This window comes from Bos taurus, chromosome 17 (assembly GCF_002263795.3).
Source record: "Bos taurus isolate L1 Dominette 01449 registration number 42190680 breed Hereford chromosome 17, ARS-UCD2.0, whole genome shotgun sequence".
Lineage (NCBI taxonomy): Eukaryota > Metazoa > Chordata > Mammalia > Artiodactyla > Bovidae > Bos > Bos taurus.
This window is the reverse complement of record NC_037344.1, coordinates 14,040,368-14,066,901: the sequence shown is the minus strand read 5'-3', so window position 1 is coordinate 14,066,901 and position 26,534 is coordinate 14,040,368. Positions and strand designations below refer to the sequence as shown.

The following is a 26,534-nucleotide window of genomic DNA, read 5'->3' as shown; positions in this document are numbered from 1 at the left end:
TTAAATATTCCAGTGGAACACATTTCATGTCTGTGCCCTGAATGAGTTAACACTTAAGACTTTCAGACAAGTTATCATAAATGAGTCATTTATACATGTGTAGTATCCCACTTCTTTAATAGGAAAAAACTTTTGTGTTGATTTATGGGTCAAAGGATGAATGTGTATGCCATTTTATATATTATATCTATTCCACTTCTTTATCTATGTATATGTACATATGTGTATGTATGTATGTAGGTATGTATGAAAGGCATTTCTAAGCACAAGATTTATTAGTATGATTAAAACATCATCTTTAATGTAACACATACCTTGCCTGTTCAGCAATGAAGGAAATAATAGTATTTTGCTCTCCTTTTAATTTATTCAAAATAATGAAAATAGACTCAGAAGTTTAGAATGAGAAGAAAGCTTAGATTTTATCTAGATATTACAAATCTGTTCATTTGAAAGCATAATCATTAAAATGCCAAAGAATAGAATGTCAGTCTTAAAGAATTGTGTACAAAGCCAACTAAAGTTTTGAATAAGAATTCTAAGTCATTTAATTATAAAAATTATGTTAACATACAAAAGAAAGCATTAAAGAAAACAGTTGTCACTGGACTCATTATAATGAAATTTTTATCCTGAAATTGTACAACTTGGGAAGGTATACAACATATTGGTTTTTTGACATGTTCATTTTTCACTTTACCAAAATGTACGTGTTTATTTTTTACATGATTGAAGTCTTGTCTTTGAGTTCTTCCAAAACTTGATTTGGTGAACCGACTCTCATCGATTACTGTGGCAGATCTTCTAGAGAAAAAACAAAACGGTGGTATTAAACACAATTATATTTAAATACAGTGGGAAATCAATTCATAAAATAAATTTCAGGATTCTATATTCTTACAGAGTTGTCCTTGAATACAACTGTTAGGAAATGAAAGGAATTTCTTTTCAGATTAGCTCTATTAGAGTTCTGTGTAGTGAAACAGAATTTCTTAGAAAATCTATTCTAAAAGCCTTAGAACTTAAGGAACAAACATAACTGCTCTTGTCCTAACTTCTGCAGAGATGAGAAGCTAATAGAGAACTTGTGAAGGGGTGGAATAGAGTGTATGTAAATGATACATACAGTATCATGTATGTATCATGAAAGCAGTAAATGGTAAGTGGGTGGAATTACACATATGTGTTTGAATTTAAGACAAGGTTCCTAGTTTGTAATCTCTTTCAGAAGTAACTGGTTTTTCTTAGACGTAAGCACGGGCAAGGCTGTACAGAAACTCACTGCTAAATTCCTCTCTGATTCTACCATGTGAAAGAAGGGCCGGCCTCCCACACCAAGTGTGATATCCCCCTTTCCTTAGCTAGTAGGTTGGATTTATGTTACTTCCAGAAACTGTGTGAAACAGATGGGCTAAAACTTTGCTGTTATGGAAGCAGAGCATTTCCCACAGTCTCCTTTGATTGGGGAATTACAGGAATGGTGCACCCCCAAATTCTGCCATAGCAAATGGACTGGTAGAGGTCACATGTGGCCATCACTGTGGGCAGCTAACTCAGATTCACTTATTCTCATTTCCCACCAACCATTAATCCTGTGCAAGTTCAAGGAGGTAAAAGCAATTCGTTCTTTATACCCCAACGTCTCTTGTTCTTGTTGAGATGGCATGATCACTCCCATCTCTTATTGCCTTTGACTTGTGAGTTACTTTAGAGCAGTATTCTACAAAAATAGGGCTAACCCACTTTCTGGAATCTTGTGTGTTTTCCTAAATTTCCTATGAAGTGGGGTCTGATTTGATAACCCATTTTGTTAGAGCAGGCAGATAGCTAGAAATGAGCAGACAAAGGGTGGCACAGGCCAAATGGCAGGAAACCCCACATCTTGTAAACAAAGCAGGTCCTTGGGCAGACAGAAAACAGGAAACCTCTGGACTGATAAGAACCCATACATTTGGGGGTAACAAGTGTCCTGGAGGCAGACAAAGAAAGGTAGGGAAAGGCGGAATCTCCAGTGTCCAAATGTACCTTTTGCTCATTATGTTCTCATTACAATAAAATCAGCCTTGCAGGTAAGAAGTTTCCATCATGTACTGATGCTGTGACACTTCTGATCAAGACTGAATAAAGACAAAGATCCCTTCTCTCCTTAGAAAGGTGGAGTTGGGGTGAAAATCAGGAATTATCACTCCAAACCTCTCCCCTCCCAATGAACATTCTGCCCACTCATTTTTACACTCCATATAACCAGCTTGCTAAAGGAATTCAGAGAAGCTACCCCCCTGAATATACTCACACTCCCCCAAGAACATCCTATTACTTATTAATAAACCCTTTATTTTCTTGACTTATGTGCCTCGTCTATTAATGCTTTCTGCCAAGAATCTACTCTCTGGTAACAATTTCACTAACTTACTATGACACATTTAATAACTTCATTTGCACAAATAAGGAAAGGTGAATTGAACCTAAAATATGATTCATCTCACTTTCCACTGCATTTATGTGTATTTGAGACATAAATGAAGAACTGAGGCATTAATCTTGCTAATGTGGAAATGCACACAGTTCCTTGACTACACCATATTCTGTCTTCTTTTATGCTTTTGCTCAAGCTGGACTGTTGTCTAGAACTGACTTTCCCCTAGAAATGTCTATCCAGCCTTTAAGGCTGACCTCTGGTGATTTCATCTGCAGAAGCCTTTGCTATTAATACCTGCCCCAGACTTTTTAGATGCTAATGCCTCTGCTACCTTAAACCTGTTCCCTACAATGACCACAGTCAGTTTCCAATAGATGCTCAGCTTCTAGAGGACAGAGACTCCTACTGGTATATCTAATAAGTGTGTAGGTGCCCAAACCACAGTGAGCATTTGGAAATTGTCTGTTGCACTTAAACTAACAAGGATATTTTAATGAACTTTGATGAATTAAATTGTCCCAAATTTTTGTGAGCTATTGCACGGAAAGGCTCAAGTTTATATGAAAAAAAAAGCAGACAAAACATTAAACACTAAAATTGTCACCAAAATAAATCAATAGTTAAAAGCATATGGAAATTTAGGTAACTAAACATTAAGTCTTGACTAGTAATTGCTCCATTTTAAAAACATCTTCAAACATTTTTTTTGAAACAATGCAGAATATAGGTAAAAGAAATAACACATATTTGTCCGAACTGCAAATCCTATAATGAAGTAACCTTAGTTTAAAAAAGTGAATCTGCTACAGGACTCAAAACATTTGCTGTTTTAGGTATCTGTACATTGAGTCTTATTAATCCTGGTAGCTGAGAATGACATGTACACTATTCACCCTACTAAGCATGAAACTCCCAGGACTAAATAATTATATACTGATCATCTTTAATCTTTAAGAACCTACAAGATAATGTGATGAAGCTAGTTCTGCATATAGGTTATATGGCTGCAGTAGAGAGTTGAAAACTCTCTGTTTTTTATGACCCCAAAATCTAAAAAACCTAGCAAGTCCTTTGAAGATAGGTGCTAGGTCTAGGGTTAAATATTGGAATCTGGAAATTTACAGCCCCTAAAATCTGTCATGATTTTTGATAATTTTGAGAAAAACTTCAATTTTGTAGAAAGCAGAATCAGTTCCCTTTTGCTTGAGCATTTAAAGCCCATTCTACAGCGACTTGTGTTTGGTGATTATCTCCCCAAACAGATGTCAAAGTTTAATGTTAACAGAACCATATACTCAATTAGTGAAATTATGTAACAGGCCATAATTAATAAAATTGGTTAGGTATTAAAACACATAGTAGAAGCAGCAACTACTACTCAGCCTTTAGGAATTACTCTCATGCTGGTAATGGATGCTCCAGGCTTGTTAGAGTTTACATTTTTTTTTTTCCTGCAAGAAAGTACTAATATCTGGATACTTTTAAATATAGAAATCTCACACTTTTTTAAGGTTGTCTGTTTTTGGAAAACACTATTTAAGTCAATACTATTCTGGGTGAACAAGATACTCCTGCTATTTTTGCCATGTTTATGTATCCCCTTTCCACCTGAGAGTGGAAATGATAAGGAAGCCTAGTGACTGGCCACTTGTGCAGAGGTCATTGAGTGTGGAGGCTGCAATATTTATAACAGCTACTAGGCACTGGGTGCTTACTCTGGCCAAGAACTGCTCTAGGCACTCTACTACTTATGGTAGTTCATTCGATCCTCATGAAACTCTGTGAGATGAACACCATCATTATCCCCATGTTGAATTATCAGCCCACTCACTATTATTATCTCCATAAGAATAGCTGGCTTAGGTTTACACAGCTGCTAAGTGGTGGAATACGGATTCAAACCAAGGTCTGGCTCCAGATTTGGGGCTATTGAACTAGCCGCCTACAGGTTCTCCTATTCTCAACTTTGCAGTTTGGAAAATAAAAAGTACAGAAAAGAACTTGGTTTTTGCTTTATGTGCAGTATTTGTTTTACTTTTTTTAAAAAGATAATTTATACCTAAGGGAAAATTTCATTATATTGAAGAGTATAAAAGTAAGTCATTAATTTATGTTCCTTCCAAAAAGGCAAAAGGCAATAAAAATAGCACCAACCTATTTCTTCTGGTTGTTCAGAAGTTTTAGGAGTACTTGTTCGTTCTCGATTTCTCTATGAATAAAAGGCAGAAGAACGTTAATGCCACAATTTTATAAACTTAGACACAGTAAGAAAAATAGATTAAAAGCACGTTTTTTGGTTAAAGTTTGTTTTCTTTCAATTAAAATTCACGTTGTAGAGTTCTTTTGTGGAAAAAGCTATTATTTCATAGATAACCTACAAACTTTGCTTTAAAGTTTTATTTCAAAATAATATTTGTTATTTCCATAGGTGAACTATTACCCCAAACATTGACTGTGTCATAGTTCCCTGCTGTAATGAAAAGCTGAATTGATAACCATGACCCAATTCTACTATATTCGTATGCAAGATGTTCTCTGAATTTTGCCAACCAAGTATGTCATTGTCTTTTTCAGATTTAGATCATCAGCCAAGAGAGAAGACAACTAAATTTGTCATCTGTGCCCAAAGACCAGGGCATGACTTTGTCCCCAACATTTAAACTGCAAACAAGAGGAGTTATCTCCCATTCAAGTCTTTACAAAATCTCTCATATTAGAGCAGATTCTCTCATTACTTAACTTTTATTAAGAAAATATTATTTAGAGAAGATAAATTGTCATGGAGTAATGCTAAACAATCATAGATTTGAATGATTATCAAAGTCACCTAACAAAAATAGTTAAAATAGAAAAGGGCAAGGGAACTCTATGTAGATTTACTATCAATCTTGTTGTTATAGCCCTAACATTGCAGTTTTGTGAGCTCTCGAAAACAAGCATTTTATAAAGAATATATACATATATAGAATGGCTGTGGTATGGAGATCACAAAGATAAAAATAGAGGGTGAATGCGAACTCAATTGCACCACTCTTTTGTGACTAGGCACTTAATGACCTAGGATTATAATTCCAAATTACTAGCATTATAATCACACACACAAATGTTGTGTCTGAACTACCTTAAACAGGAGGTTATATAGCAAAGGTGATGTTCTTTGGAATGCTGTCATACAGACTCAAAAGTATCTTTAGTGATGAAAAACATCATTCATGGCTGAAAAGTCATAGGTGGAATTTGACAAATCTGTCCCAAGAAATAGAATAGAAAAGCAAATATTTTCAGCATTAATAAATATATCATGTTATTTTAAAGATTTTTCATATGCAAATTAAACTAGATACTATAATTAGACATTTGACTTTCATCCACATCCATCAAAATATACTAAACCAAGTTAGAAGCCTTGGAGGATGTTTCATTGGAAAACAGGTAGATTGGTATTTGGGGATTCTTTATAGGCAAATGCAAATAAAAAATTCTACTAGAGTAACTCAGTGACTTCTCTGTGTCCAGTTGAAAAAGATGGAGTTTCATGCAGTTTTGTTTTCCTTTTGAATTTAGTTGAAGCCACAGAGTTAAACCCTCCTGGAGTTATTTACACCAGCACTTAAAAATTAAAACTGAGTCCTCACCCTTCGCAGTAGCAAAATAAGGCCGGCACTTCCGACGATAATTCCAACGATACCAGCAATCACCGCAAAAATAATGCTTACCATTACTATAGGAGAAAAACAGAGGAGCAAATTATAAAAGTGTGAAGTAAATGACCACACAGCATTTGTAAAATAAAGCAGGTAAAATCAGGGTAATATCGCTTTGTCTTTTTATAGGGGAAAGTGATAATCCACAAACACAGTGTTGGGAAGGTAGCTCCAAAGTGGTAGCACAGAGTTTAAAAACAAATCTGGACTAAGACAGGAAGGATCTGTATTTATTCTGGATGTACCCACGGTTGGCTAGAAAGCTGAAGATATATAACTTAAAATAAAAATGATGATCAGATTATATACTGCTGTTTCTAAAATTTTTAAGGAAATTGGAAATGCCTATTTTGATTCTGAAAAGAACATAATTTGTTTTTACAATTTGTGTGACTGAAATAAGTAACACTCTTGTTTTTAAAATTAGCTAGTGGTTACCAGTGGGGAGAGGGAAGAGGGAAAGGCAATATGGGGATAAGAGAGTAAGAGGTACAAGCTGTCATGTGTAAAACGAGCTGCAAGGATATATTATTGTACAGCAGGGCTTCCATGCTGCCTCAGACAGTAAAGAATCTGCCTATAGTGCGGGAGACCTGGGTTTGATGTCTGAGTTGGGAAGATCCTCCGTAGAAGGGAATGGCAACCCACTGCAGTATTCTGGCCTGGAGAATCCCATGGACAGAGGACCCTGGCGGGCTACAGTCCATGGTGTCATAGAGAGTCGGACACGACTGTACAACTAAGCACAGCACATATATTGTAGAGCACACAGGGAATGTAGCCATATTTTATAACAACTATACATGGAGTGTCACTTCTAAAAGTGTGAATCATTATATTCTACACCTAGAACAAATAATAATGTACAGTAACTATACTTCGATTAAATTTTTTTAAAGCAAAATCAGAAAGAAAATAAACTTAAAAAATAAAATTGATGCTTCTAGTTCCAAGGCATTTAAAACTCGCACTACATAATGTTAAATGGAATGATCATCATTCTTTGTCAAATATTAACATACCTGGCTGTGAGAATTTATGTTGAAGTACTATCCTTGGTCCTAAAAAGAAAATATTTGAAAATAAGGTCAGAAAACATATGGCATATTTAAAAAATACTCTTTTGGAATTAGACTGTCTAGTGGATTTTTGTTATTCCTTAAATGTGTTTAAAGAACTACACGGTTCAACTTTCAACAGTGAGTAAGTAAAATATATGAGGTAATGTGTCAGCCTCAACATTAACAATCCAATATCTACTTTCAGCTACCCAACAAGTTTCCATTCATCAGGAATTAGTAAACTCCCTCATGCACTAAAGGGAAGGATATGAGAAACTATTGGAAGAACCATCTATGGACTTCCACAACAAGCAGTGCATTTTTAAAAAATGTAAAAATGGTGATCAGAAAGAGATATTGAGCTGTTATCCCACATGAACATCAGTCCAATCCTCAAAAAGAGCTGGACATGACTGAATGTAAGCTCAGTCATGTTGCTATCCATTTTCCACCATCAGAATCCAAATCCTTACTTTGCCTTAGCTGAGTTTTTGCCAGCAGTCTCACTGGATTCCTTTCTGCAAACGTTCCTAATACAGTTGCCTTAAATGGTATGGACCTAACAGAAGCAGAAGATATTAAGAGAGGTGGCAAGAATACACAGAAGAACTATACAAAAAAGATCTTCATGACCCAGATAATCACGATGGTGTGATCACTCAACTAGAGCCAGACATCCTGGAATGTGAAGTCAAGTGGGCCTTAGGAAGCATCGCTACAAACAAAGCTAGTGGAGGTGATGGAATTCCAGTTGAGCTATTTCAAATCCTAAAAGATGATGCTGTGAAAGTGCTTCACTCAATATGCCAGCAAATTCAGAGAACTCAGCAGTGGCCACAGGACTGGAAAAAGTCAGTTTTCATTCCAGTCCCAAAGAAAGACAATGCCAAAGAATGCTCAAACAACTGCACAATGAGAGGAGAGTGAAAAAGTTGGCTTAAAGCTCAACATTCAGAAAATGAAGATCATGGCATCTGGTCCCATCACTTCATGGCAAATAGATGGGGAAACAGAGGAAACATGGCTGACTTTATTTTTCTGGGCTCCAAAATCACTGCAGATGGTGACTGCAGCCATGAAATTAAAAGACGCTTACTCCTTGGAAGGAAAGTTATGACCAACCTAGATAGCATATTAAAAAGCAGAGACATTATTTTGCCAACAAAGGTCCATCTAGTCAAGGCTATGGTTTTTCCAGTGGTCATGTATGAATGTGAGAGTTGGACTATAAAGAGGGATGAGTGCTGAAGAATTGATTCTTTTGAACTGTGGTATTGGAGAAGACTCTTGAGAGTCCCTTGGACTGCAAGGAGATCCAACCAGTCCATCCTAAGGGAAATTGGTCCTGGGTTTTCATTGGAAGGATTGATGTTGAAGCTGAAACTCCAGTATTTTGGCCACCTGATGTGAAGAGCTAACTCATTTGAAAAGACCCTGATTATGGGAAAGATTGATGGCAGGAGGAGAAGATGACAGAGGATGAGATGGTTGGATGGCATCACCGACTCAATGGACATGAGTTTGGGTAGATTTCAGGAGTTGGTGATGGACAGGGAGGCCTGGCATGCTGCACTTCATGGGGTCGCCAAGAGTCAGACATAACTGAGAAACTGAACTGAATTGAACTGAACACACACTAATAAAGTAAAGCTCAAAATTCTCTAAACCAGGCTTCAATAGTAAGTGAACTGTGAACTTCCAGATGTTCAAGCTGATTTTAGAAAAGACAGAGGAACCAGAGATCAAATTGCCAACATCCGTTGGCTCATAGATAAAGCAAGAGAGTTCTAGAAAAACATCTATTTCTGGTTTATTGACTATGCCAAAGTCTTTGACTGTGTGGATCACAATAAACTGTGGAAAATTCTTCAGGAGATGGGAATACCAGACCACCTGGCCGCCTCCTGAGAAATCTGTATGCAGGTCAGGAAGCAACAGTTAGAACTGGACATGGAACAACAGACTGGTTCCAAATAGGAAAAGGAGTACGTAAGGCTGCATTCTGTCACCCTGCTATTTGACTTCTATGCAGAGTACATCATGAGAAATGCTGGGCTGGATGAAGCATAAGCTGGAATCAAGATTGCCAGGAGAGATATCAATAACCTCAGATACGCAGATGACACCACCCTTATGGCAGAAAGTGAAGAGGAACTAAAGAGCATTTTGATGAAAGTGAAAGAGGAGAATGAAAAAGTTAGCTTAAAACTCAATATTCAGAAAACAAAGATCATGGCATCTGGTCCCATCACTTCATGGCAAATGGATGGGGAAATAGTGGAAACAATAGCAGACATTATTTTTTGGGCTCCAAAATCACTCAGATGGTGAATGTAGCCATGAAATTAAAAGACATTTATTCCTTGGATGAAAAGTTATGACCAACTTAGACATCATATTAAAAAGCAGAGACATTACTTTGTCAACAAAGGTCTGTCTAGTCAAGGCCATGGTTTTTCTAGTAGTCATGTATGGAATTGAGAGTTGGACTATAAAGAAAGCTGAGTGCCGAAGAATTGATGCTTTTGAAGTGTGGTGTTGGAGAAGACTCTTGAGAGTCCCATGGACAGCAAGGAGATCCAACCAGTCTATCCTAAAGGAGATCAGTCCTGAATATTCATTGGAAGGAATGATGTTGAAGCTGAAACTCCAGTATTTTCACCACTTGATGCGAAGAGCTGACTCATTTGAAAAGACACTGATGCTGGGAAATATTGAGGGTGGGAGGAGAAGGATATAACAGAGGATGAGATGGTTGGATAGCATCACCAACTCGATGGGCATGAGTTTGGGTGAACTCTGGGAGATCGTGATAGACAGGGAGGCCTGGTGTTTTGCAGTCCATGGGGTCACAAAGAGTCGGACATGCCTGAGCAACTGAACTGAACTGAACTGAATGCTCTGCTAGAGTTAATCCGCCCTGACCAGTCCACAAGAGTATTTCTTTTTCTGCTGTCACCCGATGCAATTTTACGTCATTTCTTGAATTTACTACTAATAACATACTGCACACATTACATGACCTTGTCAAAGACGTGATTACAGTGGGTCATTCTTTCGCCACTCACTATTTACAGGATTCATGGCATGTGCGCTGTGTGTGTCTGCAGTGGACCCATGAATGTTTTCTGGTTTGACACTATCATGTTGGCTTCACACTGAAATCACTTTGAAAAGTAGATTATTTAACTGGACCCAGAAGTCCAGTAATTGATTCTAAGCACTTAGCTTAATTTTCGTCTCTTGGTCTCTGTCCTTCTGAAAACCCATTGCTTCCCTTTTTCTCAGTGTTTCCACTAGCTAATGATCCAAGAGCTATGCTAAGTCTTCTGTGAGGCTTTACTTTAAATCCAAAGTACCCTGCCAAAATCCCACCTACAAAAGACCTTCTTCTTTTCTGCTTTCAACCTGCTCTTTCAAAGTCATCTTCTTCTCCATAGAAGAATAATCAGAGAGACAGTGAATGCCACCTGATCATCCTTATCTCAGGACCCAGATGGCTTATACTTTACTGGGCACGTATGATGTATTGGGCTCTCAGTCAAGCAATTTTCACACATTTTTTAAATTTAATCCTTAGAGTAACACTGTGAGATAGGTAAAATGAGCCCCATTTAAAAAATAAGATGACGGAGACCCTTTGGAGAACTCGGGGTTCAATCTACTCAGGGTCAGCACCTGAGACAGGGCCAAGCTCAGGGCTGAGTCCAGCCAGGTTTGACCATAAGCCCCCCTCTCACCACTGCACTACTGGGTCCCTTTTACCTGGCCTACCATTTCATGCTCACATTCATCATTTATGTGTTTTGCTAGAAGCTTTAATTTCTTTAATCTACCGTATTATTCCTGTGCAACATTCCAGAAGCGAGAATTCCTCTAGAGGAGAGAGATTTTGTCTATTTTGCTTCCATTTCTAGGTCTTTGTCAGTTTCCCTGCAGTAGACAGTCCCATTAAGTAGAGCTGCCTCATGACAATGACTCCAGAGAAAAACTGTTTTAAAATACGAACAAATCTCCTGGTGGTGTATCAACAATAGGCCCATCAATGAGTGACTCTGTACTAGGAATGGCACTGGTCGAAGAAAACTCAGCTGTACAAAAGAGAAGTTGAGACAGGGATTAAGGTTGAGGCAATGAGCGGACCACAGAGCACATCACACAAGACAAATTCATCCCACATCTCTCCCAGTGGCAGCTCCAGAATTTTCATGTGGCAGGGCCTTACAGGTGAAGAAAGTGAGCCTTGATTTCCTATCTGTAAAATGATAATACTTACTTCAAAACGTCATTGAGAGGACTGTTAGTTTAATATATAATTTGTGTGCCTTCACACACACACATCAGTTAGTATAGTGTGTACTTAGTCGCTCAGTCGTGCCCGACTCTTTGTGACTCGTGGACTGTAGGGTGTGATAAATGACTAGTATCTCTAAGGTATCCTTCATCATTCAGATGCAAAGCCGTAAAGTCTAATGTAAAAACACGTGCTTTTCTCAACTGAAATTTAGTTGATTCACTATAATTCAAAAGTAATCCAGTTATACATACACACACATATATATGCAATTTTCAGGTTCTTTTCCATTAAAGTTATTACTAAATATTGCATATAGTCTCCTGTGCTATACAATAGGTCCTTGTTATTTATGTATTTTACATATAGTAGTGTGCATCTGTTAAGACCAAGTGTTTTTAAACAATAACTAGATCATAGGAATGTTGAGGTTCAGCACCTATTGAGATTAAAATTATGGAAAGAAAGATTTTCATTAGGAATCAATGAAGGTATATAAAAATAAAAAAGAATAGCTAATGAACAAAAATGTTCTCTGTTAGTTAATGTTACATCTTCCTTTACAACTTTCAATTCAGTGCAATTCATTCACATTTAGGGCACACATTTATAAATCATGTGGATACCAATGAGCTTTTCTGAAACAAGCTTCCCTGGGCTCCTAGATCCCAGGCCTGGCACATTTTGAATCTCTTGCACACTAGAACAGGGCTCCGTACATAGCGGGTATTCAGTGAAATACTAGCTGTTGTAAATGTTTGGCCAATTTCCTTTCTTTTTTAAAAAGATCTTCTCATTTTCTTGAGATATAATTCACATACAGCAACGAATTGTTTGACCAGGTTCTTACAGAGAGACAGGGAGGTCAGTGTCTGGATCGTGCCTAAAATAAATGTACTGATGAATGAAACAAGCCACATGCAAAGGGGCATGCACGGAATGAGTGTAAGAATAGTGGAAACCTGCCTCCACAGAGGACTGACACAATATTTTTGATGTTTCAATAACAAGCACACAATTTTACAACTAGAAGAAAAAAAAATCCCAAAGTAAAAAACAAAAAAATAAAACCACACCAAATTTAAAGTTTTTAAGAAGTGCATGCGTGCTAAGTCACTTCAGTTGTGTCTGACTGTTTGCGACCCTACGGACTGCAGCCCATCAGGCTTCTCCGTCCATGGGATTCTTCAGGCAAGAATACTGGAATGGCTTGCCATTTCCTCCTCCAGGGGATCTTCCTGACCCAGGAATCGAACCTGCATGTCTGGTCTCTTGCATTGGCAGGCGAGTTCTTTGCCACCAGTGCCACCTGGGTAGCTAAAATTTACCTGAAGCCATCTAGAGTTTTCATTGAGTGCAAAGATTGCGCTACCCCAGGCTTTCTGCCTGTCTGAGTCCGGAGTTTCAGTGGTTAGTTAGGGAGGTGTGCTCAGTCTATGGGTCGGTGCCCCTCCTCTTTATGAACACCTGCAAGACCCTGCCTGCCCCAGCCCCTGCCTGCCTCCCCATCAGTGCTTGCAACTTCACGCTCCCTTGGAGTCCAGGAATCTGGACAGCTCTTGGTTCCTCAAATGCAGCATACTCTTCTCCAAGCCCACACTTTGTACCTCGTCTTCTCTTTGCCTGAAATATCCTCCCGTGGTCCCCTTCTTGGCTGGCTATCCACTTCTCAGGTCCCAGTTCAAGGCCATTTTTATTAGGAGGTCTTCTCTGACCTCCCCTACTTCGGTTTAGGCTAAAAACTCCACAAGATCCCAGTGCTTGGCATAGTGTGTTAAAGCTAAATGAAATCTTATGATTGACTGTTTAGAATCCAGATGTGTTTCATAGGCCTTGATGGTGTGGATGAAAAAAATTGCCCGCCGTATCAGTGAACAAAGGATGTTGCAGACACCATGCTTTCAGCCATTGCTGGCATCGCAGACTGTAGACCCTGAGGGGATTCAGGCCACTGGCTCTAGATGGTTAAGGTGTATATCAAAGGAAAGACTGTAGTAAGCCTGGACTCTTGCATCTTCCCATAGAGGGAAAAGCACTAAATTTATTAACTTGAGATGTCTGGCTTTCTTTAATTAAAAGTAATCCTTTGACATTCTGAGTACTTGACTTCTGTTGTAAAACTCATATAAATCCTCCCTTACTTCTTCGATGCAGTCCCTCAGAGCTATCTAAGAGGCTTTTTCTGGGCCTAAGTCCTCAGAAATTCCGCCAAATAAAACATAATTCTCAACTGTAAAGTTGTGCATCCTTTTCAGCCAACAATGGTTCCTGGGCCCCTTAGACACTTACTCACTTGTGTGTTCCTTTACACGAATGTTTAGGCATGTCTCTTTTGTACTAGGGATACAATGAAATAATAAATAATTCATGGTTTTTCCATCAAGGAAATCCCAGCTTAGGAAAGAGACAAAATTTTAATTTAAGTGTATTTAAGTATTTTAGGGGGATGGTGAAGTGGTGGCACAGGAAACAGTGGTCAGTTCTATTCGCAAAAGGAGGAAATGGAAAGACCTCATGGAGGGGTTCTCTGAACTCACCTTGAAGGTGGTCTAGGGTTTCACCAGGTCGACTCTGTGGACATTTAGGTACAGAGTCAGTGGTGTCAGCGATGACCCAGCACTCAAGACACCCTCGTGGGATGCAGGAACCACAAAAATCTATGTGGCTGCACCAGAGGGTGTGAGAAGCAGAGAAGGCAGTGACGTGCCGGGTGTTGTGGACCAGGGCATGAAATTTCACTGCCTAAGGCAGCTGGAAAGATGAAGTGTTTGAACCAGACTTTCATTTGGGGAAGATCACTGTCTATGGCACGAAGGAGGATGTAGGAAAAAGAAAGAACAAGCCAAACAACCATGCCCAGAGCTCTTCATAAGAGGATCCCATCTTGTGTTCAGTAGTGGTCAAGATAAGTCGTTTTGCAAATAGGCCGCTCCTCCTTACAGAGGGTCCTTATCACTTGTCAGCACAGCCTTTGGTAGGGAAGGCCTGTGGACTAAGACCTTAAAGGGACAGAAAATTGCAACAAGTTGTAAAAAGAATATGCTGAAGAGCCGACGTAAGATCTCACACCTCTAAAAACTGGCACTTTCAAGCCTCTAATTTTAAGCAAAGTCAGAGAAGAGGAACATGGTTTTCGCCAGGGATAATCAGTTCTGTGTAACTTTTTTGCTATCCAAATAAGAAAATGCTTAGGGAGAGACAGCTCATTAAAATTAATTTTAACTTTAGCAAAACAATTTTAACAGTCTAGCCTGAACCTCTTATGGGCTGGATTCGAGGAAGCATTTCTTTCCTACTTTTTTTTTTCCCCTCTTTTGCTCTAGGCCCTTCCCTTTCTGTTATTTGTTGTTCAGTCGCTCAGTTGCGTCTCTGTCCTCTGTGCTCAGACTCTGTGCGACCCCATGGATTGCGGCACTCCAGGCTTCCCTGTCCTTCACTGTCTCCAGGAGTTTGCTCAAACTCATGTTCATTGAGTCAGTGATGCCACCCGACCATCTCATCCTCTGCTGCCCACTTCTTCCGCCTTCTATCTTTCCCAGCATCAGGGTCTTTTCCTGTTTGCCTTATTTGTTGACTCAAAGTCAATCTCAATTTTGTCCTAATTAATTCAGAATATACTTTTACATTTTACCTTCAAGTCCCTTGGAACAGTTAATCTAACTTGCTTACTTTATAGATAATAAATTTGAAAATTAAATGATTGGCTCAGTTTAACAAAGTAGGTAAGGAACAAAATTGAGACCGAATTCTGCTGTTTTCCAATAATATTCCAACTTCCCAGATCTCCACCTGGTTGAGGTCTTGTCAGCAGGATTTCTCAATGTTTTAGCATATTAGCTGGTGAACATTGGGATGTACTGTACACAGAAAAATGACAACTAAATTCCTTGAGATTGCCAGATACCCTAAGGGCTAGAATTGATAGAATAATCACGTAGTCTTCATTTTGATGATTTGTTCACACCAATTTATTGTATTACTTCCTTTATACCTCTTAGACTTCCATGTCCTCTTGTTAGAGCCTCTAAGAAAAACTGTTTTCTGCTCTAGCAATATTGACCTGAGGGTCTTTTCCTTCATCATTTTACTTCTTTTTCAGGAACATATCCAGACTATACCTGAAAAATTCCACTCTGTCTCCAAGAGAAGCACTTTTACCTCAAGGCATAATGGAAGATGTGTCCAGTGTCACACTACCTAAGGAACACATGGGTCTTGGACCAACAGGGCACAGTTCCTGAGCTTCACTGGGCTCCAAAGACTTACTCTGAAGCCTCACCCTCCGCCTGCTTGCACTGAGTCACTGGCTGAAACTTGAAGGATGGATAGAATTTTAGGTGGAAATGTGGACAAGGTCGAATTAAGGTGAAGAAGTGACCTTAAAATGGGCTTAAATATGAAGAAAGAGAACACAGTGTGCATTTACGTGGGCGTTAGAGGGCAGCCAGTAGCAAAGATGGCAAACCTCTCAGACTGACACAAGTTTCATGTTCAAGTGGCAAATTAGTGCAAACGGGAATAAAAGGGTAGGTTTAGCAAGGCCTCAAACTCCTAGTTTAAAAAAATTTTATAGTGCCCAAATACTAAAATGACATTTGCTTTGGCACTTTGCACAAAGTATGTATTTGTTACTTGGACTGAATCACTTAATTTTAGGTTTCAGAGGCAGGAATGAATAAATGAACATACAACCCAGAATATTAAATATTCCAAATTTTTGTGGTCATATCATCTCATACTTGCATAACATCTGAATTGTTCCAGAATATTCACCTCTTTTGTCTCGTATTGTCATGGCTCTGACCTCACAGTTGTTCAGAAAAACTCTACCAGCCTGAGATGTCTGGGTATTGCAGAAGGGAGCACGACAGGTCCCCTGTTCCCAGTGTGCGGGAGAGGTGGGTGACTTGTGAGTTAGAGACACAGTTGGGCATGGAGATCTAGTCTCCCAGCTCTCTGCACTATGCTCTAACCGCTAGGCACACAGCTTTCCCAAACAACTGACTTTCTAACATGGAATGTCATTAGAAAGAATATAAAATGCAATGTTGGACGAATACCCTGTAGTTTTGCTCTCTGCCCAAACTTCCAGCTGCTGAGCTCCTGTCATGAAGTGATAAAGTCATCTCACACAGTCCTTGGTTTTAGCTTGGTTCCCTCCTGCCTTGCAACTGATAGAAGTCTTATCTCAGCAAAGCAAACTCTTACAAGGATACACCCCAACTATGAAAGGCCTTCAATAATTTCCAAGTCAGAAAGTGACATTTTCTAAGTGTTAGACTTTTCTGGCACTGGGATGACCAGGAAAACTGATCAGTAATGTATTTGTGAAAGTTCTGAACAGCTTATTTGTGGTAAAACTGGGGAAAACTCACATTTGCTGGCTTCCAACTCAATGCCTTTTCTTCCAGACCTTATTATTTTTTTACAGAATGGACAGGACTCTTCCTTATTCCAAAAGATATTTGGAGAAAGCTATTGCCATGAAGCAATATTTTAAAAGAAATACTCAATTTTGCCCTTGAACCAAAGGGTTGACAACATCAATCTGATCAAGTTGTGATAATACAGTTAGATGTCCCTTTTGTCTGCTGTTGTTCACTTTTATTTTTTTGGAGACATTTAGTAAGTCAAAGTAGCTAGTTACAATTTAGAAAAATTGAACTTTCTAAAGCATAAAAAGTTGATGGGATGACATTTGCACTTAGTGTTTTGAATAGCCCTCGAAATTTTGTGTGAAGTCTCTGGTTAATGACTCTTAGAGAGCATGTCCACTGGTGCAATCAGTGGGCCAGATTCAAATGCAATGACCCAGTTTCTGCTCACCTACAGAGTGGCCTGCTTGGACAGTTCCCAGCAGCCAATGGGTCACAACTCTGCCTTCCCCAGCTTGGTAGAGAACAGCTCCTCACTAAGTCTGCCCTGAAGCTGTTATTGCCTAGGAGGACAGTGGTTTCCCTGACGGAACTTCATAGCTTGATTCTGTCAGGCTATGTCCTGCCCAGATTCTAGTCACTCTTGCTGTTCCGAACTATTACTGAACCAGCCAGTGAGAGAGAAAAACCAGCCTATAATCCCAGCCACTGTGCGTTCTTTAGCCTGAACAGATAGAAAGCAAGGGATGTTTCTGTTCATTGCCCCAGGGAGAAAGGAGATCAGGATTCTAGTCCTGGCTTTGCCACCAAGGGGTGGGAGACCTGAGTGAGTCACTGAATTTTCTAAGCCTCCGTGTCTCACTTATAAAATGAGAGTAAAGGGCAGGGGTCCCCAGACTCTGGGATCTTACGTCTAATGATCTGAGGTGGGGCTAATGTAATAATAATAATAATAGAAATTAAGTGCACAATAAATGTCATGCAATTGAATCATCCCAAAACCACCCCTCCCACTCCTGGTCTATGGAAAATTGTCGTCCATGAAACTGGTTCCCAGTGCCAAAAAGTTTGGGGACTGCTGCCTAAGGTACCTGATTATTCCAAAATCATAGACATTCACATGTCTGAGACAGTAATATTCATAACAAACAAATTGTGTATTAACTACATTCTAGGCATTTTCTCTTCAAAACAATTACCTGAGAGTATATTATTATGTATTAATTTATTATGTGTAGAGGAAAAAAAAAAACAAAGATCAGAAACATCGCCTAACTTGCCTAAGATCATGAAGCTGATAAACGGTGGAGGTGGAGTTTCCATTCCCACCTATTTGACTGCAGAACCATCTGCCAAGTTCTGCCATGATCTATGCAAAATAAAAAGGTTGAGAGCACCAAATAAGTGTCATTAAAAGAAGATGAAACTCTCACCAAGTTATGTAACTAACTCTCAAGTAAGCCGTCCCTTCTAGCAAATCAGGGCTAACTGAAAAGATGCAAAACCAATAATTTCTGTTGTGCAGAAGCTGAGGGTGGGAGGGTTAGTCCCTTAACATAGAGGTAGAATGATATCCAGTGTCATATCCAGCTTATGGAAGGATAGATATTTCTGGTTGGTAACAATTTATAACCTGAAATCTCATTGTTTTTCTTGCTAAATATCTTCCAGTCCAGTTACTCTTGCTTAACCACGAATCCTCAGAATTAAAGAAGATTACACGTAGATATCTACATGATTAGATATGGCAGCTTTATTTTAAGATATGGGCATTTGTGTAGCTAAACTCCCTAAACATACTAGATATGGGATTAAAGAAGTTAGACTGGATGAGAAAAATTCTAATTAAAAAAGGAAAGTTCTCACAGCACTGATACTTCTCATGCCTGGCTGGACAATAATGAATGGGAAAATAGAAACTAGATCAGTATGCTCACTCTTGATACTGTGTATTAGAACCATCTGTGTACTCAGACATTGGAGTCTAATGCACTGCCTGCAGCAAGAATATTGCTCCAGACTAGATAAACATGTAGAAACTTCAGTTTCCTAATCATTAGGATCTTTTCTTACATTTTCAAAGGTTCTAATATCAGTAGTCCCCAATCTTTCAGGCACCAGGGACCAGTTTCATGGAAGACAATTTTCCCGTGGACGAACATTGGGAGAAGAGGGTTTTGGGATGAATCACCCACATTACACTCATTGTGCACATTGTTTCTGTTATGACTACACTGAGATTAACCTCTACTAATGATAGTCTCCGTTTGCACTGCAGATCGTCAGGCATTAGATTCTCATAAGGAGCACACACCTGGTACCTTCCATGTGCAGTTCACAGCAGGGTCCATGCTCCTGTGAGAATCTAAAGCTGCTGCTGATCTGATAGGAGGTGGAGCTCAGGTGGCGATGTGAGGGGTGGGGGTGGCTGTACATACAGATGATGCTTTGCTCACTCCTGCTATGTGGCCCGGTTCATGACAAGGGTTAGGAACCCCTGTCTTACATCACCCTTATCTTGTGTTGAATAGATTTATAAAGCAATTGGATATTAGCCTGATTTGCTTCAGAAGAGTTGGATATGACTTAGTGACTGAGCGACTTAGCGACTTAGCGAATGAGACTGTGTCTCCTGGTCAGACACAATGCCATTGCCATGGTCCACATTCCCAGTTGCCTTCAACAGATGCAGTATGTTCACCTTTTGTGCTTTGTATTTATTTTCTTTCCTTTTGACTTTTAAATATCATCATGACTGAGAAATAAGTAGCAATATCAAAGGAAGAGCCCTAGAGAAAAAGATCACTTAGCCCAGATAAAAATAGCAAAAGGTTACCATCATAGTCATAAAATTAGGGCACATTAGCTGTATTAAAAGGAAAAGACAGACTAGGAGCCTTTACACAGGCTTCACTTTAGCAAAAGCATGAGTAGAACATTAAGTGACAATGTTGCAAGAGTACAGAAGAGCCAGGACTTCCCTGACAGTTCAGTGGTTAAGACTCTTCACTTTCAATGCAGGAGGCGTGAGTTTGACCCTTAGTCTAGGATTTATGTTCCCACATGCCAAATGGTGCAACCAAAAAGAAAAAAAAAAAATGTAAAAAAGAACAAAGAATAAGATAGGGCCAAACTCGGAACATCAATGTGGATGATGAATAAGCAGTTTCATGTGTGGATGAAATGCACAGACTCTAGAGCCTGAATGGCTGGTTTCAAGCTAATGTCACTAGTTATTAGCTGAGACCTTGGGCAGCAGACTTAACCACTCTATACTTTTGGTTCATAATTTACAAAACGAGGATAATAATTGTCAATCATGTCAACCATTGTCAACCACTCCCATCGCTCACATCGGCACCTGAGATCCACCTCCTGTCAGACCAGCAATAACTGTCTACATGATTCATTTACTGGCTAGCTAAATGAATTAAGTATACACAGATATAATTATATAAAGTTTTACACAGATAGAAAAATTGGTCTTAAAATTCATATGGAACTTGTAGGGACCCCAAGTAGCCAAAATCATCTTGAAAAAGTACAGAGCTGGATGACTTACATTTCATCATTTCAAAACTTACTACAAAGCAATGGTAGTCAAAACAGTATGGTGCTGCCCTAAGGATCAATGGAATAGAATTGAGAGTCTAGAAATTAACTCCTATATCTGTGGTAACTGGCTTTCATCAAGGGTATTAAGACCATTAAATGAGGAAAGAAGAGTCTGGTCAAAATATCAAGGAAGACAAGACTCTAGACACGCTGAGGTCGGAACTCTCCTTCACTATGTACTGGAGGTTGGTATGGTGCTTGGGAACCAAGAAAAGAATGTACAGTGTTTTGTGGCTTGGGGCTTTTAGTATATTTGGAGTCATTTGCTTTTCTGAGACAGACATGGTCAGAACATTGCCCGACTCCCAAGGTGTGGTAGAATTCTCTCCATGAAGAAGGCTTCCTAAGATTCTATATGCTGCCACTGTCCCACGACTCTTAGCAAGTAGAGTGTGGCAGCCGGGGACTTGTGGGTGAGTTACTGTATCATAGAAGAAACAAGTCCTACAAGAAAACAGAAAATGGGCCTTTTCCAAAGAAGACGTATATATGGCCAACAGACACATGAAAAGATGTTCAACACAGAGAAATGCAAATCAAAGCCACCGTGAAATATTACCTTACATCTGTCAGAATGACTATCAAAGAAATCTACAAAAGTTGGCGAGGATGTGGAGAAAACAGAATCCTTGTATACTGCTGGTGAGAATGGTAATTGGTGAAGCCATAATGTAAAATACTATGGAAATTTCTCCAAAAATTAAAAATAGAGCCAGCATAGGATCCAGCAATTCCATTCCTCAGTATATATGCAAAGAAAATGAAAACACTAACTCCAAAAAAATATGAACCCCAATGTTCACAGCAGCATTGTTTACAATAGCCAAGGTATGAAAGCAAGTGAAGAGTCCATCAACAGATGAGAGGATAGAGAAGATGTATAACACACACCCACACACCCACACCCACCCCCCCCCACACACACAGACACATAGACACACACACACAGACACACACACAGACACACACACAGACACAGACACACAAACACAGAGACACACACATACAGACACACACACACACAGACACAGACACACATAGACACACACACACAGACACACAAACACACACACAGACACACACACACACAGAAGAATATTATTCAGCTGCAAAAAAGAATGAAACTCTGCCATTTGCAACAACATGGATGGGCCTAAAAGATGTTATACTTAGTGAAATAAGTCAGAGGAAGACAAATATTTTATATCACTTATATGCGGAATCCAAAAAATAACATAAATGACTATAACAAAACAGAAATAGATTCCCAGGTACAAAGAAGAAACTAGTGGTTACCAGTAGGGAGTGGGGGGCGGGGAGGGCAAAATAGGGGTAAGGGATTACGAGGTATGAACTATTATGTATAATATAAATTAGCTAAAAGGATATATTGTAGAGAACAAGGAATATAGTCAATATTGCACAAAATTCTAAATGCAGCATAATCAATAAAAATTTTGAATCACTATGTTGTACACTTGACTACTATACAACACTGTAAATCAACTGTATTTCAATTAAAAGAAACAGAAAATGGGAAAATATTAACCCTGGGTTACCTCATATATCTACTGTCAGTTCTTGCGCTTCTCTCTATCAGATCCCGGAAATCAGTTTCCGTATCCATCACAACCAAGTTTCTTTGAGCAGTAAATAAGGACATGAAATGAGCATGCAGATATCTAGGTTTGTCTCTGTTAGTGTTTGTCACTGTTGCTTAACGACAGACACAGCTTAGAAAGCACAGGTTGTATGTGTTTGGCTTAATTTGAAAAAATTTAAACCTTTTCCTAATTATATTTTATGATTCATTTCACAGAGAATTTAGAAAGAATTAAAAAGCAGAAAAAAGTTACCCCAATTCCAATACCAAGAGTTAACCCTGAAATGTTTCTTTTTAGTGTTGTTGCTTTAATTTGACTCGTGTGTCATAAAAAACCACACAGATAGGTGCTTATTAAATACACAGATATGATACTAATGGCTGGAAATCTATTACCTGCCTGCTTTGGTTGGTAACTTACCTGGCAAATGAGTAGGGTCACTTATCCCTGGAGTCTGTGTTGCAACAGGTTTTGTGAAAATATAACCTATAAAGACATTTGGGAAAATTATCTAAAATGTGCTTCCCCAATAGGTTCATAGATGTTTTCAGTCATCCTCTAGAGACCAAAGTACAGAGAAATTGATCACAATGATGTTAAATCCAACTTCCCAATTTGAAACCAGTGCAAGTTGATTTTGAGATACTGTGCCTCCTTCCCCGTCTTAGAAATCTTTCTCCAGGGGTGCAGGGTGAGAGTGTTCATTTCTTTCTAAAAACCCAACTTCACACCAATCTAGAGATTTAAAGATTTGGAAACTAGCCTATGAATCATCTCAGGCTGACCTTTGAGGCATCACTGAAGTTTAGAGATGAAAAGGATTTTGATGCCATCTAGTCTGTGTTTTATTTGATAGGCAGGACGAAAATGAGACCCATGCGAGTCATTCACTTCTCCACACTTAAACTGGTCTGCAACAAAATTCTGATCATTTGGTGTTTCTGCAACTACTATTAACTGAGAGCCTAGTACATGCCTGGCAGGCTTCCCTGGTGGCTCAGATGGTAAAGAATCTGCCTGCAATACAGGAGACGCAGGTTCGATCCCTGGGTCAGGAAGATGTCATGGAGAAGGGATGGCAACCTACTCCAGTATTCTTGGCTGGAATATTTCATGGACAGAGGAGTCTGATATGCTACAGTCCATGGGATCACATGGATGAAACTGAGACTAAGCACATATGTAAGCCTAGCAGAGTGGGGGAGACAAAAATGAAGACACAGATTGGGCTTTTAAGAAATTTAGAGTGCTGTGTCCCTGAATCCCAGTTCAGAACTCAGTCCTGTAACAGTTAAATTGAGAGAAACGTTCTCTTCCTAGATTACTGAAGGAAAAGGAGAAGCCTTGCTTCTTTGCTGAGTCATTCTAACCGTGTGCCTGCAAGGCGTGTGTGGTGAGATGCACACAGATCACCAAGGCCTATGGACCCAGAGCTCTCTCCAAGTGCTGTTTAGCATCAGGACCCTATACTCAAATCAGAGCTTTGGCTTTTCCTTGAACACACTCTGCCTTCTTCTGCCTCAGAATTGTCTTCCTTCATCTCCCTTCTACATCCACCACCCTCCCGAGATTTTGGAAGTGTGGCCTCTTCTCATTGTTCAGCTTTCATCAGAAACATCACCAACTCAGAGAAAAAGATCCTGCTATCCCTCTCTATATTGGCTCTCTGCATTATGTCCACCACCTTCCCTGGTTTATTTCTGGGTGCTATTTTTCACTCTGTTTTATTTCAATACTTGTTCTGCTGAATGTCTTTGTTCCCTCCCTCTCCCTGCCCCCACCCGCCCTGAACATGAACTCAGGAGCTCATTCGTGGCACTGTCGTGGCCTTGGTATAGGGTACCTCATGCATAATTACTGAATGCACAAATGAGGGAAGGAATTGAGGGATTGGGAATCAAATCATAGAAAAGAAAATTACTCTCCACAGGAGGATGACCTCGGATACACTTAGAAATACTGGCTTTATCCTTTAGATTACTGGAGAAAGCAAACAAACTCTTTTTCCCCCTTATTTCCTCACACTTTTCATGTTCTCTTCATCTAATGAGTAAGGGTGGCGGCAATCATTTCCAATACCTTCCTATTATTCTCTAAAGTAGTCACATCAAGAGAGTTTCTTTGGAGGATTCCAAAAATGCAAAGCTGATGACAGCCTTGGCACTGGATACCAAGGCAGTCTTTGGAGTCACTTAAACTTGATGACTTCATGAAGTCTCATTAAGGCTTTAACTCACTCTGCCTGAGCATTTGTAGCATGAATTTCTTTCTTTTCCAGGAGTCCTTTCCAAAATCATGTCCCTCCACTTCCCCAAATGGGTAAGGTGTCTACTTCGGGACAGTAACCCCACTCTGCCCTCTGGAACCACACCGTGAATACCCCTGGTCTCCTCTGTGTGAAACCTTTATATATATTTGAATATATTTAAATATTATGTCATATTTCTGGCATGTATTTCCTTTTCCTCAAGCTAACTGTTTTTATTCTTTGTTATTTACAAAAATTCGAGTAACTCTGTGCGTGAATGCTAAGTCACTTCAGTTGTGTTCAACTCTGCAACCGTATGGACTGCAGCCCACTAGGCTCCTCTGTCCATGGGATTCTCCAGGGGAGGATCCTGGAGTGGGTTGCCACGCCTTCCTCCAGGGGAATCTTCCCGACCCAGGGATCAAACCCGTGTCTCTCACGTCTCTTGCTTTGGCATGAGGATTCTTTACCACTAGTGTCACCAGCGTGGGTGCTAAGTCGCTTCAGTCGAGTCTGACTCTTTGCGACACTGTGGACTGTAGCTAGCCAGGCTTCTCTGTCCATGGGATTCTCCAGGCCAGAATACTGGAGTGGGCTCCCATTTCCTTCTCCAGGAAGATAATTCTGCTAGTCTTCTGTTTCCTGGAATTTCCCCCTTCTCCTTCACTTCTCAGAAGTCACCATCCTATAACCAGGTTTGTTTCCTAGGTTATAATTGTTATCATAGCTAAATACCTCTTCACTACTGCCAGACGCTGGAGTAAGGACATTACGGTAATGACTTTATTTAGTCCTTAGGTGACTACTCGTTGACAGCAGTAGGCAGGTACCAATATTTCCTGTGTTTCTCAGATAAGAACAGTGAGGCTGAGGGAGGGAAAGGAACTTGCCTTAATGGGCCCTGGCTTTCAGATGTGAAGCCAGGTTTGAAACTTTCATATCTGTGCTTTAACCATTACACACTTTATCCCCTAGTGCAGGGTCAGGCGAAAAGTTTGTTCAGATATTTTCATAACATGAATGAGTGAATTTTTTAGCCAACCTAATATCTAAGAAATTCCTGAATCACTCCTCCAATTCCTAGAGTGCTCAGGTGATTCTTGAGACTCTATGTAACTCAAATTACAACCACGTCTGAGGGGGCTAAACAGATTTCAAATAATTGCCTGCTCCTTATCTAGGTGCTGGGCACTAGTATTTCTGACACATAAACGCTGTATTTGAGAAGAACTTTTAATCTTAACACTCTCAGGAAGAGGCCAAAAATAATGCTAATTTGATACTACTTCATAATATGCCTATGTTACTTTTTATTTTAATGAACTGATTTCCATTTCTGTCCAAACCACACAATCCCTCTGCCAATAAGAGTTCTTTCTTCCTTTCTTTTTTTTCCCCCCTGTATCACATCTCAGTAATGGACCACAAAATGGAAAATAACGGCGCCCCAACGGCCGCGCCATGGATTCAGGGTTCATACTTGTGGCTTGTAATTTTCTGGCAGGTGAAGGAGGAAATTATAATTTGGGGGAAAACTTTTTGAAAAATAAGGAACATAGACCCACCATCACCTTCATTAATGACTCTAATTTAGAAGTTAAACTCATGAAAATGCCAATAACCAACACATTCTTTCACACAGACTTGTTTTTCAGAGTATTTGATTACATTGTTTCAAGGCTGCCTAGGCTTATACTTGAACAGTATACCTCTCATCTAGCCATGGGTAACTTCCTCACTTTACCAACCCACTCACAATTAAAAAATCCATCCACCAGACTGGGCTGGTGTCCTGGTGGCTCAGGGGCAAAGAATCTACCTGCCAGTGCAGGAGATGTGGGATCTGCTAGTGCAGATCCCTGGGGCGGGATGATCCCCTGGAGAAGGAAATGGCAACCCACTCCAGTATTCCTGCCTGGGAAATCCCATGGACAGAGGAGCCTGGTGGGCTACAGTCCATAGGGTCACAAAAGAGTCAGATGCGACTTAGTGACTAAACAACAAGACTGGGATCTGAATACTACTCATTCAGTTATTCAGTGAGTCAAATAGGACTAAAATGAGATAGTTTTTCTTGTAGCTATAATCCTATGTCCCATAAAACAGTATCCTGCTAAAAAAAAAAAAAAAATCCACCTACCTGACAATAGTAATACAAAGATCATTTTTCGGTCCATCCTGAGGTCATAAGCTGGCTTCCCAAGGTCAGTGCAA

At 39.6% G+C, this 26,534-nt stretch overlaps 1 protein-coding gene across 1 annotated transcript; it reads right to left on the bottom strand.

The window, feature by feature from the left end:
* Nucleotides 1-353: 353 nt before the first annotated feature.
* GYPA (glycophorin A (MNS blood group)) lies at nt 354-26,534 on the bottom strand. Its single transcript, NM_001098141.1, is given in 6 exon segments — nt 354-804; nt 4,574-4,628; nt 6,055-6,140; nt 7,146-7,184; nt 22,493-22,558; nt 26,461-26,534. Coding segments are annotated over 6 exon segments (300 nt in total). The 5' UTR covers nt 26,498-26,534; the 3' UTR covers nt 354-787.